This window comes from Clytia hemisphaerica, unplaced genomic scaffold (assembly GCF_902728285.1).
Source record: "Clytia hemisphaerica strain Z4C2 unplaced genomic scaffold, Clytia hemisphaerica genome assembly, whole genome shotgun sequence".
In the NCBI taxonomy this organism is placed as follows: domain Eukaryota; kingdom Metazoa; phylum Cnidaria; class Hydrozoa; order Leptothecata; family Clytiidae; genus Clytia; species Clytia hemisphaerica.
In genome coordinates this window covers 94,759-115,379 of record NW_027103537.1, presented here as the reverse complement: position 1 = coordinate 115,379, position 20,621 = coordinate 94,759, and the positions used below count along the sequence as shown (strand labels likewise).

Here is a 20,621-nt window from a genome sequence, read left to right as displayed (position 1 = left end):
GTTGTGGAAATCCTTAGTTCTCCCTCACCTCGACTACTGTTCTCAGCTTTGGTCACCAAACAGCATCCACCAAATTGAACAGATTGAATCAGTACAAAAGAACTTCTTCAATAAAATCAAAGGCCTTAGTGCTTTCGATTATTGGGAACAATTGAAAATGTTGAAAATGTATTCTCTACAAAGGAGGAGAGAGAGATACAGAATTATTTATATTTGGTCAATACTAGAGGGTATAGTACCAAATTTCAGCCACACCGAAGGAGATGGCACTGTAAAAGGTGGTGTCTTGTCTTCAACTACAAGCCGTCATGGTCGAAAATGCGAACTACGAACAATCGAACGAAGTAGCTTTCGCAAATTTATTTGTGAGAGCTTAGCTGTACAGGGTCCAAAACTCTTCAACAGTATTCCCTCTGACATACGAAATATCACTGGCTGTTCAAAAGATTCCTTCAAGAAACGACTCGATAAATATCTGTGCTCTATACCCGACGAACCTCACACTACGTCGCGACAAACAAGATTGGCTGAATCAAATGCTCTTCTCGATCAAATAATACGTGTTGGGCTCAACGAGCTGGACAGATGAATATCATCAAATCAAACTGAAGTATACTGAAGTAAGTATACTGTTCGTAGTTTTTCTGACTTTCTGGTTCTTTGTGAGTTATTATCTATGTTTTCTAACTTACTGAATGACTTACCGACAGATCGCCACCGGTGGGATTCGAACCCACTAAATGCAAAGTACCGATGTTTTGAAACCCATTGCCTTATCCACTGCGCCACGGACTCATGCTGGGATAGTGCTTCTGACAGCTATTTATATTGTACAAACTGCAGACCAGACTGTACTAAGAGAAAATCACAAAAGAGTGCTTGTTTCGAGCTCCAACCCTAACCCTAACTGTTAATAACCCAATTCCTAGCCAATCTGGTACATAACCACACCCAAACCACACCCATACCCAACCCTACCAGGTCGCCTGCAGGTCCTGACACTATTCCCGCATACCGGATCCGAAAAATAGATACATGTCTTTCGTCTTTACGAAGAAGCTTTCACCGGTCACTATTCAACTTGAAAAAAATTCTAAGTCCAGCCGGATGCATCTGAAGCTTTAGCTAGCCGAATGTCTTTTTTCAAAGAGGGACGCCCTGTTGAATAATTTATGTAGTCCAGCCATAAAAACAATGATAGAGCCGCCATGCATACTGTATCATGCATATTGTAATAATTATGTATGGTTTTACCATTGTTTTTCTGCTGGACTACATAATTATTCAACAGGGTGGCCTCTTTGAAAAAAGGTCTATTACTGCTGGAAAATATGAAAAATGAACAAAAACCTCTTGGAAAGTATCCAGTCCAACACCCCCCCCTCCCTGGAAAAGTGTCGATGGCCCTATGGTTAGAAATGGAATAGCCTAATTTATACTTACTAAACTTGATCAGGCATCAGCAGGAAAAGTTGGTGCCCACATTATTTATTTTGAGAATCGTTCTCACTTTTCGACTCTGGGACGACTGTGTCAAAATGTGGTGTGTCCTTCCGTTGTGTTGTTCAGTCGGACTCTGCCTGAACTTATTTCCCTATTTCCGGAAAATAATGTTCAAAATGACAAATAAATGTTTATGATTTTTGTATTGACATCTACTCCACTGAGGTGGAGAGATTCGACAGAATAGAGAATTAAAAAAAAATAAAAAAGACTGAGATCTCATATTATACATTGTAAAGATAAGGCGATTTCCCGGAATATCACCGTACATTCATGTTGAGCCCGACGTGTCAGGTTGAGTCAAAAAAAATTTGCCACCAAAAAAAAAAGAGCAGCGAGCGCAAATTCGTGGAACGTGGAACGTACCGTGACATTGATCAGTCAGTTGCGATGGTAAGTAGAGGCATGTTTCACGGTTTCACTTAGTTTAGGTTTAAACTTATTTCTTTTTTTATGATTTTTGTTGGCGAAAACCGAAATCATAAAAAAAGAAATAAGTTTATACCTCACCTATGTTTCACTTCACACTCATGTCAAACCACTCAAACACGCGTATTACCATGCTCAAAAGGATGATTTGTTTACACCATAGTCACAATCAAATTATTATTACCATACCATTGACCATTGACCCTGAATCGATTTCTATTACGCTATTACAATAAAAAGGCGTTGTCTAACAGACCCTTACTAGTATGGCCCTATATACCCTGAGTATCAGAGGTCAAGTTTTCAAAGAGAAAATATTTATTCGCGCTGTGATACTCACGGTAGGCCCTATAATACTTGCTATACAACCTCGACGATCATATCGTCTTAATGTCCTAACTGGTCCTAACGGTGCATGTCTTGACGTCATCAATCAGATATTTCAAATTTTGCTCCATAAAACTTCGTCATTCTCACATGAAGTTGCAAAACAGGAATATAAGGTACTGAACAAGTATGGATATGTATCAAATAGCAAAGCAAAGTCGTTTTTTAATTCTCAACTTTTTTATATGATATATTATATTTATCATAGTTTAAAAAATAAAGTTATCATTAAAGAAATGTAAGAAATTAAAACTAAAAACTAAATCTTGAAATCCACGAATTAACCCTCTCCAATTCATATGAGTGTTTGAAGTTTGAAAAATTCTCCGGTACCTTTTAAAATGGTTAAATCAAAGCTTGTTAAAATCGATTTACATCGGGAATGAAAAATTATCCCATCTTAAGAGTGGGCAGAACCTGGAAAGGTAGGGCAAATACAGTATTAAGAATCTAAAAACAAAAATAAAAATCAATCAAAATAACAATATTTTAAGAAAAATAAACCAGCTGCGCTGGAAGGTCAGCCCTAAAGGATAAGATAGATCAAATGATAAGCTGGATCAAGAGAGAATAGCAAAAAGGATGTAATCACATCTACGAAAAATGCCTCTACTGCCCATTCAAAATGCAAAAATTGTTGAAAAATGCAAAAATGTGCTTGCAAATCTTTAAACAGCCTTACAAGCAACTTTGAGCCTGGATTTCGAAAAACCCTTAGTAACTCCAGGCCTGACTCGAAAAATGGAGTTGCTTATGAAAAAAGTGTAACAAGGTTTGAAAAAATTTCATTTTTAACATAAATCTTTAACAATGTTGTTTTAGATAATCATATAATTGTCTATAAATATTAACAATATTACTATTGTACAATATTAATTATTTCTTTGCAATACATTTAAAATATGTAATACTCTCTAGTTGAAATAAAGTCTTTAATTATTGTCCAATACCAACGTCATTCCAACAGCAATAATTCCAAAAACAAGACATTGAATTAGATACAGGATAGGTATACTGAACCAAAAATTCATTGCAGCATCATAATAGTCCAATAACGAATAAGCTTTGAAAAAACATTGATTAATCTAATCGTGAAACGTGATAGCGTTTAGTAGGATACGTGAACGTGTGTATTTTCATTTATACCAGCATAATAGTGGCGTTAAAATTTTGCAAATAGATGGTCGCCGATTGAATTTCTGTAAAAAAAAAGATAATGTATAAAGTAATCATTGTAGTAAACTCTCACTTTTTTGACATTATATTATTCATCAAAATATCAATTGACCACTATTCAAACTTTTAATGTAGGTCACTTTTGAGGGCTAGAGCAAAGTCTATAACCTTTCCCGGACAAGGAAAAGTAAAGCCACTAAACTCAATGTTTATAGTACCTTGTTTCGATTTTTGTAGTGTCGCTATTCGAGCTATTGGATGGGAAGCAATATTTCCGTCGTTGATAAAGAGTCGTGATATTTGGTTATTGAATGATCCCTGCATAGCATATCTGCAACAAAACAATGAAGATATTAAAGTCCCATACACAGGTAAATAATAACAACATGAACAAAATCACTTCACTCTTTAAAACTTAGATCATTCATGATTAATTGCTTATATATTGTACGTTAAAGTAATGAAACAGAACGCTTGCTATCTAGCTAACAAATCTCTTTTATTCTTTCATTGAGACAAAAGACTATCATAGATTTTTAACGTTCTTTGAGAGATGGCTGGACGAATAATCGAACCTCGTAAAAAGACATTATTCAAATGAAAATGGAAGGACTATAAAATGATTGCTTTCTAAGATATACCTAGAAACACACGTTAAAGTGTCTGTGTTATAGCAAATTTTGATGGATCAAAAACAGACCTTTAGCTTACCTATCAATTTTATGAACTCTTTCAGTATTCAGGTGTGAAGAAACAAACCAATGGTTTAAAAGTACCTATCCATGATGAGTGAGCTATGATTGAGTACATTGTACCAAACAACAACAAAAACAGGAAGGCGATGGTAATACCAAGCTCGAACGATGCAAAGCTATGGACTTTTTCGATACTATAAACATGTAACACCAGATACTAAAACAACAATAAACAATCAACGAATTACCAACATTTTCATTTCAACACCAAATTCATTCATATATACATTTTGTCCATTATTCTTTTGTCAATAGAGAGATTCGAGTGTTCATTTTTAGTAGATTTTGCAGAATTTTGATTTATAATAGAGATTTATATGCAAAAAAGAAAATATAAACTATGAAGATAAAAAGTAATTACAAAAAATGATTTTATAGAATGTGAGGAATAAATATAATTCGAAATTCTGTATAATAATAATTCAAATTTTTGTATAAAAATAATTCAAATTTTTGTATAAAAATAATTCAAATTTTTGTATAAAAATAATTCAAATTTTTGTATAAAAATAATTCAAATTTTTTGTATAAAAAAATTCAAATTTGTATAAAAATAATTCAAATTTTTGTAAAAAATAATTCAAATGTTTGTAAAAAATAATTAATTTTTTTGTAAAAAATAATTTAAATTTTTTGTATAAAAATAATTCAAATTTTTGTATAAAACTATTTAAATAATTGATTTGTAAAAATGCAAGGTACAAAAAACTATAAAAAGTAATTCAAATTTCTATGTAAAATAAGCAGAAAATGTATGGTTAGTGAGGAAAGTCCTTTTTTAATGATATTAATTTTAATTTTGATCACAGACATTCAGAGTCTTTGGGCTATAATCAATACTCCTTACACATCACAGGAAGATAAACACAACGATACTTTCTAAAAATCAACAACAAAAACACGACATAAAGGACAAAATCCTCACACCAGCTATATTGAATCAGGTCCCCAAGCAATACAACCATGCGCATGTAACATTTCAGCGTGGAAATAAATTTAATTTGAACAAGTCTATGTAAACCAATGCGCTGTCTAGGAGCTTTGTCTACATTTCAACGAATAAAATATCTACATACACATGGTTGTGTAAGAAGGAGTTGCAGATCTAAACAGGAAAGTTTTATTGAATGTTACAGTTTATCAAAAATTATTTTAATTGCTCTAGAGTTTTGCAACTCCTTCGACCCCACCCTCCCCTATACCCCCATATAAAAAACTATTTCTCAAGTCGGTCTAATAGGTCAAATCGGCTAAGTAGGTTAAGTAGGTTAAACAGGTTTGAAAAACTAAATGTTGTTTGATATGATAAAACAAACTCCATCGTGGTCTGAAAAATATATGTCCTTTACAAAACACTTGACTTCTTTTTTATCTGTAAAGCTATTCTTTAAATAAACTTGGTCAAGAAGACCACCTGCTAGATGGGTTGGTTCATCCACAATCATTTTATATGAAGAAAGTAATTCACTCAGGAATGCGTTTTCAGGATCTAATGCATCAATGTTGAAATCTCCAACAACAATGTCTATATCGTCATATGTTATAAGTTCCAACAATTCTTCACGAAAACTGTTTCTTGAATAATCAGGTGGTTTGTACAACATTAAAAGTTTGATAGGTCGGTTACTGAAGGTTTCTTTTGAAAATTCGATACAAGTGTAACCTGCTGCTCTATTACATTCTAAAATTTGAATTGAAGAATTAAAACAACATGCATTGTTTTGGAATCGATTAACAGAATTGTTGTTGTATTCAATATTGAAATCACCAAGTATTTGATCAACTTCATTTGTATCACTTGAAGGTGACAATTGAGTTTCAGTAAGACATAATAAGTCACTACTCATAAGAGTTTTACACTTTGCAATGTCAATTGCATGTTTCTTCAAAGAGCGAACATTAAGGAGTGAAATTTGAACATGTTTGTCTGGAGTCAAAGCAGAAGAAAAACTTTCAACTTTATGCAAAGGTCTATCTTTTCGTAAACGCTCATATTCAAGTCCTGCCTCGTTGTTCGCACGGATAGCTTTTCTATCGTATTCACCTGTCAAAAACAATCCATTTATGTTTGTTACTCTCGATAGACTAACATACATTTGACCTTCATTGAAATATCTTTGTGATAATAGATCAAAACTTACTACTGCTGATTGAAGTGTTAGTCCTTGGACTTTATGACTTGTACATGCATAGGATAAGACCAAAGGAAATTGAGTTCTTCGAACCATTAAAGGTTTTTCCTTTTTGTTTTTGTTTTTCTTTTCCTTTCTTGTGTTAAAAGTGGCTTCTGCCCTTTCAATCAATATCCAATCATTTTGTCTACACACATGATCTAAATTAGGTCCTTTCTTGCCTGCTAGAACATCATCAAGTTTAACATAGACACCTGATATGGTATTACCAGAGTTGTATTTAAATCCCATTACTGTTCCAACTTGACCGTTAACCAGTCTATCAGTAATGTCAATATTCTTGCAAATTAAAATTCGGGCACCTAATTTCAATTCTAATACACGGGCAAGACCACCTGTTTCTCTTGCTTTTGCAGTTTCAATAAATCTGACATCTTGGTTTGTTAAATGCTTAGGAACTTCATCTTGTGCAAAAATCAAATGCTTTTCAGTTGGTAATTCATTGAGTTTTTCTATGTTATATGCATCAACTGGTTTATTTTCTGCAAAAATATGAGTTACATCAGAGGGATAATCTGGACTGTCTTTTGCAATAAATCTAGATTTTAAAAGTTCTTCCTTTTCTTTGTCTAGCTCGCCTAAACGAATTTGATTCAAGAGGTCAATAAAATCAATATCATCTCTCTGTCTCATGATCTCTGTCAATTCAGCGATTTGGAATTTACGCCATAATTCAAACCCAATTATACCATGTACTGTGGAGCAATCCGGTTTGTAGATAAAATCTTTAAAAATTGGTGGCAGTTGATATAAATCACCACAAAGTAGAACTGACTTTCCAGCAAAAGGTTTATCTACTTCAAATATTTTGCGTAACCTTTCATCAATATTTCTAAACAAGCGGCTAGACACCATGGAAATTTCATCAATCATAATAACTTCCACACATGCAAGTTTTTTTTGCAAATTTTGCTTTGATGATGCATTCAGTGGAAAGAAATCTGTAGTAGGAATAATTAAACCGCTGTGTATGGTGGTTCCATTGACATTAATTGCTGCTACGCCAGTTGGTGCAAGAACTAAAACTCTTTCTTTTGTGGGTTCTCCTCCTCTGTACATAAGAAGTTTTGACAAAGAATGATAGATTGTTGTGAGTAAATGGCTTTTTCCTACGCCTCCACCACCAGTTAAGAAAATATGAAATGGCTCAATACATTTAGGCACTTTTGAAGAAAGGTTTTTAACGAAATCTCTTCCCCATTTGTGAACTACATCAAAAACTTCTCTTTGTTGGTGATTTAGAGATCTAATACGAGCATTTACTTCATTATCTGGGAGCAAAATTGATTCCATTGGAATTGAAGCTCTGGCATGAGTAGTGTCATTGTTATTTTCATCATCTGATTCTTCATTATTGTTTGCTCTACTTTGAAGCTCTGCATTTGTTTCATCATTCTCCTGCTGTTCAAAATCATTCATATTGAGAATCAAATCATTTCTGTACCTTTCTAATGCATCATCTACTAAACCAGCATAAGGTTGGATCAAAGCTCTGTTTCTCTCAATCCTTTCAATGACACCTGGTTCCAATAGCTTTGCAGTATAATTATTGTGTTCTTGGGACAATAATTCGTTCTCATCAAAGAAAGGTAAGTACAGCATGAGGAGGTGGTGGGCGTAATCTTCCGGGTACTTGTTTCTGTTAGGCTGATGAAGTCGAAGTACAAGTGGAACTTTGCGGCATTTTAGTTTACCTTTCATTGAACAAAGTTTGACAATCTTTGGGTAGTTGCTTGAGAGATGGTTTGATTCTATCAAATTATCGTCCAATTCATTAGGCTGGCAATCATTTTCACTACATTCTTTATATATAACACTGTAGAATCTCAAGAATTCCGCATAACACATTTCAGCAATAGGTTTATTAGGTCCAGTTCTTTCTCTTGGTCTATCACAATACCGGTCAAGCATATTACTTTTGAAAATTGAAGTACTATCTTCAGGCAACTCATTAATTTCATCTTCACTAAGGCACATTCTAAATCTCTTTTCTGGGACATTAGTATTTGCAAAAGTTACACCTGGATACAGCTTACGAAGCCATAGCTGTGGCATACTGAGATAAACTGCTTCTTGCACTGACACTTCTCGCTTTGACACATAGGCATGCGCAACAGATTTCATTTGTTCATATTTGTCACCGCCATTTTCAAAAGCATCTTTAACAGCTTGGGTCATAGCATGAGATATTTCATCTTCAGTTTTAGAAAGATATGCACACATGTAAGTTGCAGCTTTGTAATAATTAAATACTGGTTGAATATCCAGATTTGCTTGCCAAGCTTTAAGACCTTCTGTAAAGTAGTTATTGACAAAGCATGCATTTGTATTGCGTTTTAAGTAAATGTGAAAATCTTCATCTTCAGATACAGAGAGAGCATATTCATAATCTTCCTTTGGAATGTCTAATTCAGCTAGGACTTCATTGATGGTAGGAACTGGATTAAAATTTTCTCCATCAGGGTTGAAAAAGTTTCTTTTATCAGGATTAAGGTTCTCATTGATGTAAGTCCTTACTTTTGTCAAAACTTCTTTTCGCAGAGCAAGTATGGCTTCTCTTTCCTCATGTGGTAGTTCTTGTGGCAAGGGCTCAGAAACTATTGTTTTCTCAGAAAAAAATTTACCAAAATAAAACCTGCAGGGAGTGTTTTTATATTTACGGCAAGTTTTTGAATGGCGGTGTAGTTGGTATGTCTTCACAAGGTTAAATAATTCGGGATCCTCTTCTACGGATGGTAAATAGACCTTGATTATTTTATCAATGAACATAATGTACTCATCTTTTGTTTCCTTGGTCAATACTGGTGCATTTAAAATCCACAGAAAGGAATGAATGTGAGGGCTTCCGCGTACTTGAAATTCTACTCGAATAGCGTAGAAAGTTGTTTTACCGAGTGGGCCGTCCAAAACAATCGTTTTAAAAAATACTTCTACTCTGTATTGAAAATGCCTTGCTACAAGTACAGGGTTACTATTTAATAAATCACACCTTTCGTTATAAGAAAGATTCTTGATAAATTCATCGGTTACGTTTTGACCCTTGAGTTTGTAAATTATGGAGATGAGTTCGTTCCAACGAAGGTCTGCACAACTCAATGTCTGAAAGAACGTTGGTGGTCCTAATTGTTTAACCATTGCTAAAACTTCTTGCTGGAATTTTTTCCAATATGCTGGAGTTCCTTTAACAGTACTCATGAAGGCAAAAGCTTTATCATTTGCTATGAATTGCCTTACTGTTTCTTTGAAATTCTGACTTAACATACCAGCATTTAAATTTGAGCCAGCAACTTTTCTCATTGCGACATTTATCTGATTGGTCAAAGACACTTGCTGAGTTACAAAATTAGCAAAAAATATGTAGTCTGGGTCTGAAGCAAACTTTTGTGTGTAGTTCAACAAACGCTGGTTGAAGTATTTGGATGGACTTAGTTTAACATCACGTTCAACTTTGTAACCAAATTTACCTTTAGGAAATAAATGAGGATGAGCAAGCATTTCACAATTTTCATCATGTAAGACTGAAATTGGTTTTTTACCCTGACCAGGCGCTAATGACAAAATTTCATTATCTACTTCTGCATCAGAAGGAGTGTGAGGCATTAGAGTAGTTTCATTTGCATTTGAGCGATGAGCATCAAGTGGGTTGTCGGTTGTCTCAAGCTCTTCAGAATCTGAAGCATTATTTTGTGGATCATCAGGTTCAGTGCTATCGTCATTGGAAGCAATTTCACTCAATTGGTCACTATCATTAGAGTCCGTTTCCTCATTATTTGCAGAATTTTGTATAATGGTCTCATCATTTGAAATATTGCTGACATTAATTTCTATGTCTTGATAAAGAGGGTTGTTCTCTTTGAAATAATTCAGTACGCGCTGAATGAAATCAGGTCTGATTGGTTCAAAAACGACATGTCCTTTATATTCCAATTTCCTTTTGAGTTTAACAATGACTAATCCATTATCATTTGCTCTTCTTGGTAAAGTATTAGCAATATCTTCAACATCAATAGGTACATTACAAATAGAACCTTTGAGTTTGGGGAACTGACCTTTTGGCATAATTGCAATTTTTTTGAATAAAATTCTGCGAGAAATCAAAATCTTTTCAAGCCTGCGAAGAGTATGAAATTCAGCAGGTAATTCATCGAGGCAAAGTTTATTTTTAACAGATTGGCATGGCAATTCATTTTTTTTAAGTTTGCTATGGCATGTTTTGCAAATGTATAATTGGCCATCAAATGAAAAAACTTCAGAATAATAATATTCTTGTGGCATATCATATTTTTCAGGTGCATATTTGATAACTGTTTTTCGATAGAGGCATCTGTTACAGCAAACACAAATGTAAAAGGGACCTTCATAAATAAGTTTCAAAAATTTGGAAACTAGATCATTATTACAGTTTTTGTTTATAGTTGAGTGTATTTTTTCATAGTTTATTTTTTTTTCATAGTTTGATTTTTTTCTTTCCGCTATTTGATCTTTGTTATTTTGATGATAGATTCTATCTTTTTCATTAACTTTCTCTTTGTTTTGGGCTCGGTAGATTCCATTTGTTTCCTTTATTTTCTCTTTGTTTTGGGAACGATAATTTTTTCTTTTTTCATTGATTTTCTCTTTGTTTCGGGAACGATAGGTTTTGTTATTTTCAATAATAGTTTCTTTGTTTTTTTTGTACCATGCTCTATTACTTTCTTGATGTTTTTTTTGACGCTTACCACTAGAATCATTTCCGTCAACGCCATCATTTTTGCGCTTCTTTGAATAATTTCTTACAAATGCTGAAAAGTCTCGTTGGAGAATGTCTTTAAGCTCTTCTTTGAGTTCATTGACTTGAATAAATTGAATCTCAAAGTAAGTACTGTCTTTTTCCATTTGTCGTAAATAAAAAAATTGGATGTATTTCTCAAGTTCAAAAACGTTATCAAACTTTAAAAGACATGATTTTCCATTTGAGGGATCAAGCAATCCGAGTTCATTTCGACTATGCGAGTCAAAGATAAAGTAACCCTGAGGCCGACTCATAATTGTGATAGTAAAACCATTAATGATCATTAAGGCGTTGAATTCTAGACTTTCAGATTCACTCAGAGGGATTTGAAGGAAAGGATCATCATTATTTAGGTTCGCTTCACCATTTGCAAAATTCAAAAAATTGAAATTAGTTATGACACCGTTTATTTCAATGAAACGCGGCATCTCATCAACAGAAAGATGGGAGTTTGTATCAAGCTGTTTGTATAATTTATCTCCTTCAATTAAGATTCTGTCAAGGTCTGTAGTCTTCCAAAGATTAACGCGTCGAAAATTAGACCAAAAAATAGCATACAGGCAGTTAACGCTGCATTGAGTTCCAGCTGTTTCGCCAAATAATTCCTCGTTCGCTTGATTAAATGAGCCTAAAATAGCTTTTGAAATATGATAAGTTTGCGTACTCAACATGTTTTTCAAATTTGACTTCAGAAATAAGAGTTTTGTTTTTGTTTTGCAGGGAGTATAAGTTAATAGGGCTAAGTAGATCGGACGATGCGACGTGTAAGCTGAGAAGCTGAGTTTTGTAAGCTGAGATGCTGAGATATGTAAGCTGAGATTAGGATGTGTGAAGTAAACGTTTGCGTTTGGTGGGTTTCGCAAGTTTCGAACAGTTGGCAGGTTTTGCACGTTTTGAACGTTTGGTAGATTTTGCAGGTTATTCAAGTTTGACAAGTGTGACAATTGGTTCAGTAGGTTTAGCAAGTTTAGCAAGTTAAGTATGATAAGTAAGAGGATGCAAGGAGCTCGCATGCAACCTCAGGGTGTAGCTGCTTGTCTGATATATAACACAGACAAGCTTAATGCTATCTTTTTGATAACTTGCAAGTGAGGTAAATGTACCAGTGTACACTTGCTGCTATCTTCTTTGAAAATAACTTTGAAAAGGAATCAATAAACTTTGATATAAATCAAAAACTCTCACCTCAATGAAATGATGAAAGTTGAGACTGTTTGAACTCTTCTTCCAGCCATTCAACCATCACGTTTGTGAAACAACTTAGCCAGCTACTACTGCGAATTTACTCAAATATTTCAGAAAATTGTCCACAGTACGCTTCGGAAGAGGTGGCGCAATATAAGGGAGATAACGGCTGATGCAATAACGCCGACGCGCTATATGAAATCATTATGAAATTACAACGCATCCCGACGCACACATATCATTATAACCCGGTTGTCCAAAAATTGAATCGGGAAAAAATCGGAGTTAAAACACAAATCCAAATGCGCTGCTGGAAAAAAAATCGCGGAACCGATTTGAAGGGTCACCGGGGCTCGGTGACCAATTAAGTTCTTCTATTCACAAAGTAGCAAAATATCAAACAAAACTACAGAGAAAAAAGAGGCGTATCAATATAACCCGCTTTGTGTTTCCTATGGCAGCACTTGTAGTTATTAAACCTAGCTCGAAAAGGAGTGGTGGTAGCACTGCCAACGTAATGCATACGGCACGTTTTACAGGTGAAAAGGTACACAACACACTTTGAATTACAATTCAGGTCCTTCGTTCTGATCTTATATTCTTTACCAGCCTTGTCCGAAAATGAATCAGTCTCTTTAATATAGGGACAGACAAACCGCAACGCTTTCCTTTACATCGATTACTTCCTCCATTACCCTCAATTTTGACGGGCAACTTAGCACGAACCAAAAGGTCTGAAAGACTTTTCCCCCGCTTAAAACCAACAACTAGGATGTTTTAGAAAAGTTTGCGGAGCTCATCATCGGGCGTTAGTAAAATATGAATCTTCGATAAAATAGACTAGAATACGCAGGATGGTATATGATGTTCAACTTTACTCCCTGGTTAGTCTTTTTCCCCCGTTCATGAAACAAGAGGTCATACATGTTTTTCAAGCAATAAGTGTATGCCCCCTTGGTCAGGCTCGTGTATTGCTTAAGTTCTCAAAGCATCCAGTCATAGGTTATGCTTATTATATGCTTATGAATCATGCTTATGATTCACCTCGAGCCAAATTTTTAGTGAAATTCAAAAATTTTTTTTACTTGACCTCTACCAAACCTTTTTAAACAGAAAAAAAGGACAACTGGAAAAATATTTCAGGCTGACATATATGCTTATGTTATGTTTAGGAATTCTGCAAATCTGAGCCTTAATATGCTTATAAGCGTATAAATATGTAGCACTGACTTTTTCGTACTTGTTGAGTCTGATCACATACAATTCTTTCCTTAACCTCTTTCTAAAAGCCTATGTTTAAGCTGACCGCACCTAAGGTCGAAAAAACTAGGCTATGAACAGATTCGATTGAGACGAAGAGCCTGGCTGTATGGTATCGAGCGTTTAGAATGATACATATGACAGGAAGAAGCGTGAAGATATTGGTGTGTATCAGTTGGCTTTATGTAGAGTTCGGTTATAACACCCCTGTCTCAGTGCCCCGGTGGCATGATTTCAGTACATGATTTTTTTCAGTACATGGTTTCAGTACATGATTTTTTCCTACGTCACTGCAGTAATCAAATTTTTATTGCACTCATTTGTAATCATCCTAAATGGCTTGGGAATTCAAGAACTGTTTTTTATTGTCGCTGTCTTTATTCAATTTATATCTCAATTCACAAATGAGTGCAATAAAAATTTGATTACTGCAGTGACGTAGGAAAAAATCATGTACTGAAACCATGTACTGAAAAAAATCATGTACTGAAATCATGCCACCACTGAGACAGGGGTAAGATTATCTCCAAGACCATGAACATATGACGAATAACTTTAACATTCAGGAATTCAACTGAGTCTCGGGGATAATTAGCAGTGAGCTTAAAGCTAGACTCAGCTTGGTTAAGATGAGCTAAGCAAAGCTTGAGTTTCTCTTCCCCATGCTCCCAGATGAAAAAAACATGATCAGCACTATTGAGAAGTTTTTGCTTGTAATCGTCAATGAAAAATGCAACAAATGCAAAATGCATAATGGACCTTCATTATAACATCATTAATACATCATTATAATACAACACTTTCATATGTGTTAGGAAAATGATTATAACTCATTAATAGTCTTAATACATCATTAATACATCATTATAACTCATTTTATGTCATTTCTTTCAATAATCAATATTTATCTTTTGGTTTTTCACTCTCGTTTCTAATTTTTCTAATATCATTATTTTTCAAGTTTAGAGCAGCGATTTCAATATTATAGTATGTCATTTTTGATAGATTTCTTTTCTTAAAAATGTAAATATATTTTCGATCGATGCAGGATTCCCCAAGCAGCAGCTCTTTAAATATAAGGGGTTTTTGAACAAAATCTTCAAACTTTTACTAATATGATCAACGATTCTATCATTTTTCGATGCGACTGTCACGTTTTTATTCAAAATACGTTGAAATTTTTCGTCAAGTAAATCACAACTACTTTTAGGGCCTTTCATTGTTTTTTTCTCGCCCAAAGTAGCAGAACAACTAACAACGTTACAATAGAATGAATGAGCAAAATCGAGCAAAATGTATAATGGGCCTACTACCTAATGATAAATATAGAATGGAAATAGAAAAGTATGTAAAATTAGAAACCGTAAAAGGACTGAAAAAATAAACGAATGGTCATCAAACTTTGCTGAAACATCGATTTCCGGCATATTTCCGGCATTATCTCTTTTCCCGAAAATCGGGCTCCGTCACTTTTTGGGAATCGCCACTTTGCATCACTGTGCAAAAAATCAGAAAAAAACTAATGAGCCAATCCCGAGAAAAGCTGGTAACGGACGAAGGAACACACGAAAACACGAACACACGGACATCGGTTACAAAAGGAAGAAATGTTAGCGGGAATTTAATCCACCAAATTTTCTTCCTGCCAAAATTTCTTCCTTTAAGGATATATCCAATAAAAGTTAACAGTCCATCTAAATTCTATTACGTCCATGGTAATATCCATATAAAAAGAACATTATCGATTTAAATCACCTCCACAACGAACCCATTTAGGGGCTTACTTTGTATCCGCAGGGACACTAACGACAGTTAAATAACCATGCAGTTAAAGGTAAATACTTCCGTCCGGGTTTTATAGACACTAAGTTACGAAATAACCCGAATCGAGGAGAGGTATAAAAAGCCCTGAAAATGAACAAAAAAAGGAAGAAAAGAAAGGAAGAGAGGAAGAAGTCCACGGCGAATGGCTCAAGTTCGAAATTAATTATACGATCATATTTCACGTATCTGGAAGATAGAGGCTAATATACTAAGTAGGTTAATTGATTTTCTAATCGTCATTTTTGTAACAAGTTGTAATTCAAAAAAATGCTTCTATTTTATATCTTTTTCTAAATTTCTAAAGTTTAGGAATTATCATATTTTCAATATATTTTCAAATTTTGGAAATATTTTATATTTCGAAAAGTTGGAAATATCTTTTTATTTCAATGAATTTCAGATTTGGAAATATCATGAAGTATGATTTTTCCTAAACTTTGGAAATATAGAAAAATTTCATATTTCTTTTTGCGAACAATGTGTTCGGGTTTGTTAAAAAAAAAATACAAAAAGATAGGGGCTTTGCTTTGTTTTTGATCGGCCAGCGAATAAAAATTAACTTCGGCGAATTCTAGATTCAAGGGCGGCAAATTTTTAGCAAGCGCAGTGTATTGATTAGCTAGCGTGGATATGTACTTAAGGTGGCGAGCCGAATTTTTAGACCGGTGAGTTGCAATTTTTTCGTACCTTGTACCATCGAAATTCGTCGTTCACCAGGCCGCTAAATAAGACCCCCGAAGAGAAAATTCGAAACATATGGCCTGAAACGACTGAAAGTTAAGGGGATCGAATTTTTTACTAGCGGTAATTCTGGTTAATTATACTGTTCTTTCATTTTAGAAGATGTTGGCGAAAGCTCTATTAATCGTTCAAATAGGAAGGGCGTTGTCCTACAACGTACCGCCCTTCGGGCACACTGCAGCTGAAGGTTTGTAATTTGCCTCTTATTACAGTTTTATTTTATACCTATATTTGATTTAAAGAATTTTATACACAAGTTTGGTTCCTTACGTTGAAAATTTTTTTAAATTTTACATCTTGGTTACAGCTTACATTATGAGCTGATTAGTGAGACAGTAGTTTAACTATTTTAGTACAAATACAGCATTTATTTTTTAAAGAAAGCATGCTCCTATAAGAAAAAGTCAACAATCAAATTTTAATTTTTTACATTTTTGGAGATAAAAACAGATACTAGATACTAGATAGGACGCCTAAATATTACGACAGCTATCCTTCTTTTCTTTCAATGTTTCAACCGGTATCCTCGTGTTTCTACTGCAGGTACACAACATGGTCGAGAGAAAGACGATCCACTTTACTACCATACAAACTCCGATATCCCTCATCTCCCCTTTGTGACGGGTTTCCTCGGCACACATGGCACCTACCGATTTCTGAACATCGCTGAGCAGGTCGCTACCATGATAGGAGATGGTAAGTTTTTATAAACACAAAATTTTATATACATATTTGTGGATTTCAAATGTGCCTTCACACCCATCTAAAAAAAATACCAATCTGGAAGTTTTCTTCGGATGGGGTCAAAAGTAGGGTGGCATTTTTCACGGCACTCCTAGATTCGGACCTAAACCCTACATATCTCACCAACACAAGAAAAAAGTGCGTGTCCCATCGTTTCTTTTATTGTTTTATGGGACAAGAAAAGAAAAGTGAGGGAAATACCCAAATGACACGCTAATTTTGTCCCCGGGACAATGGAGCAAAATTGATTCGAATCAATTTTGCTCCATTGTCCCGGGGACAAAAGTGAGACACACAAATGTTTTTGAAAATGTTGTCGATTTCACTTATATTGTTAAAAAGAAAAATGAGGTGTAGACACGAGAAAGCCTTTCAGGTTGGTGGGATGGAGCATGTTGCATTGTACCAACGTGAAAATAAAACTTCTCGTGTCCCCTAGCCGTAAAGGGTAACCCTTATAGACCGTGATAAAGTCCCATATGAAATCTAATCACGCTTCTCACAAAATTGTAATACCTCATCGGCCCTTTCTACACCGGCCATTTTTAGCATTATTTTCACTGACGTCATTTATAAGGACTGGCGTAAGGGATCGGAATTAAATATAGGACCGGGTTAAAAATGGAAACAAATTTAGCTTTGGCGTAATAAAGGTCGGTGCAAAATTAGGGCCGGTGTAAAATTAGGGCCGATAAGATAATGCCTTTCTTAATTTTCATTCATCAGGGAAACATGGCTTGTGGCGAGTGCAACACAATGGTTTCATCCGCGAATACCGAAAGAAGGGGGCAACCGGCCTACCACCCGGGATCGAAGCAAACTCTCAAACTACTTTACAAGATAACGGATACCAACAAGCTGTTTTACATAGTTATTCACATCATCTTCCGGACGAAGGTTTTTCCGGATACAAGTTTCCGGACCAAGCCGTTTCCGATGGCTCTGATGGAATCGAAGGTCACCAGAATTGGATCGATTTAAGTATTTATCATGAGAAGTATGGTGGAAAGTATAATAATCATGTTCCCATCGATTTGCCACAATATTACTGTACACTTTCACAGGATAATTATCCTCACATTAAAAATGCATGGCAATATTTGAGAGCTCAACCAAACGCTAACAAGATCGGACCATTAGGAATTCGAGCAGGTCTTGACATTAAAGAATTCACTATGAACGCTGTAAGGGTCCACTTATTTGAAGATGCTGGAATCTGGGTCAATGTTGGCGTTGGTGACAGTAATTTAGATAGTAAACTGAAGGACTTGAAAGACTTTCGAGATAAAGTGCAACACGTTAATTACCAGGCTATCGACTTATCACAAGTTCAATACGAAATCTACTACATTGAGCGATTATTCTACAACATGCCTTACCTCTTTGTTTCGCTGGTGATTGACAACAAACCAGGAGAGCCATCTCATTTCTCTTTCGTTCGTCCACATGGTGTATACTTTGAAGAGCTCAAGAAACATCGTGATGTTTCAACACTTAACACTAACGAACATTACGACCCTCAAGTACCGATCAAAGATTACCCTTTTAAAGGGAATACAACTATGCAGAAAAAAATCGGTGTTCCAGTATACGGTGTCCATAATCCTCATCGTAGAGCATTTAACATGAGCGGTGGAGCGTGTCCGGAGAAGGGTGGCGACTTTGGTAGGTACCCATGGGGCAACCCTGGTAGTGGCTGGCCCAATACTTATGAAGAAGTGACTCCGATTTGTGACGCTGTCATGATAGATGTCAAGTTCTGGGCGAACCTTGATCAACCCTGGGATACTCTGGACGTTTTCCTTGGTAATGCTGGGTTCAAAGATCAAAGACAGGTAAGGTTTTTTTCTGTTGTTAACTATACCTAGTTACCGAGTTTTCCGTTATAATATAAGGAATGCTTTGAAACTTTTTAAGATATCTGAAGGCTTCAAAATTTTTGAATGTTCTTATAAAAAACGTGTAAAGTGCCTTCATAGTGTTTCAGAAATGGGTACAGAAAACCTTGTTTCATACACAAAGTTCAGCATTGAGAACAAAATAATAATTTTTCAATAAAGGTTGACATTATCATGGATGCAAACCTGTACGGAAAATTCGAAGACCCTTATCTTGAAGGACGAACCAACCCTCACATGGTTGATATGACAATAAACGGACAAACTGTTGGACACGAGGAAAACACACGGAAGCCAAATCCCGTCAGGTTCACACTTGACTACACACGATTGGGAAGTTATCTGAATTTCAACAATGTTTCAGCGCTTCACAACAATCTGATTAACATTGAGCAGCCTTTGGATGATCAGAAAAATCAAAATATCTGCCCTGTTCAACCAAACAACAAAGAAGGTAATTGTCTTCCAGTCTCTTCATAGTTTATACAATATACAGCTCCAGGCTTTTATGCCTTACTCTTGGTCCACTGTATAAGCACTGCTATAGGCGGCCTAGTGCCTCCCCCCACGGGGATTTTCTTTTTAATAGGATTAAACATAATAAAAGTTTTTAACAAAAGAAGTTTATCAATAGAGATGAATGAAAGAATGTTTAAAACAAAGCTGATTGGGTTATGTTTGGAAAATCTCTATTGTTTCATTAAAACTTCAGTGTGCATGCGATGTATCCAGAAAAATTCAATATTCAAAATAATAGCGCACTAATCCCTTCTTTGATATATGAAAAGTTTTTTTAGATTGTTGGGTTTTATTTCAAAATCTAATGAGCCTTGTAAGTTGTAATCAAGACTGAATTAATTTTAAACCATAAATAAACCATGTCCGAAAACACCAGAAAACTTCATCGAAATAGTATACTAAGCAATCTAAATCATTGATTGAACGATGTGTTTTTCCAGAATGCCGTGACGAACAATTGATGGTGGCGATTTTAGTGCTGGTGGGTGTTATCTGTATCATTAACATGTGCGCATTGTTTTGCTGTTGCGCATGGCAACGAAGCAAGTCGTCATCGAAACATGATGGAAATAACGAAAGCCGAGCATGTGGAGTCGACAACCGAGTGGGTAGAGTCGACCTCGGTGTCGACAACCGAGCGGGCGGGTTTGACCATGGAGTCAACAACCGAGCGGGTGGGTTCGACCACGGAGTCGACAACCGAGCGGGTGGAGTCCACCTCGGTGTCGACAACCGAGCGGACGGGTTTGACCATGGAGTCAACAACCGAGCGGGCGGGTTCGACCACGGAGTCGACAACCGAGCGGGTGGAGTCGAGCTCGGAGTCGACAACCGAGCCATGTCAACGTAATTTTATATTTGTAATCTTTCAGATCAATAGTTTTATATTAAAATTTTACAAAATTTTTTGTTCCATTAGGCGAAAATATATTAAGTGTCGATTAATTTTGGCAGGGATTAAATAAAGCGAGTGTTGGCAGAATCTCCAAATTACATTTTGATTCATATCCTAGTCTTTATTCCGATCTTTGAGCTTATCTGTTCCTAGGTTTTACTCTCTAGTCCTCCGCAGTTTTTTCTAAGTTAATAATTAAAAATTTTCAAGAAATATGATTTATTTGGTTGTTACGTTGTTAGTTCATATACTTATCTTAATATTTTGATCGTATTTCACAAGGTCCAGTACTCCTAACAACAGAATTTCATTATGTACTTTATTACAAATTAATATAGCGTT

The 20,621-nt window shown here is 35.3% G+C and overlaps 1 protein-coding gene and 1 long non-coding RNA gene across 2 annotated transcripts; one reads left to right on the top strand and one right to left on the bottom strand.

The window, feature by feature from the left end:
• Positions 1–2,826: 2,826 nt before the first annotated feature.
• Positions 2,827–12,745, bottom strand: LOC136799959 (uncharacterized). The gene is made up of 4 exons (XR_010845652.1): positions 12,399–12,745; positions 4,207–4,407; positions 3,714–3,826; positions 2,827–3,518 (listed from the first exon to the last, which is right to left on the bottom strand). It is a non-coding gene; the product is annotated as an uncharacterized lncRNA (long non-coding RNA).
• Positions 12,746–15,603: 2,858 nt separating this feature from the next.
• On the top strand, positions 15,604–20,346 carry LOC136799960 (uncharacterized). The gene is made up of 6 exons (XM_067056580.1): positions 15,604–15,694; positions 16,323–16,410; positions 16,767–16,919; positions 17,694–18,802; positions 19,028–19,319; positions 19,825–20,346. The coding sequence occupies exons 2-6, from the start codon at positions 16,326–16,328 to the stop codon at positions 20,232–20,234; spliced, it is 2,049 nt and encodes a 682-aa protein (XP_066912681.1). The 5' UTR covers positions 15,604–15,694; positions 16,323–16,325; the 3' UTR covers positions 20,235–20,346.
• Positions 20,347–20,621: the final 275 nt, after the last annotated feature.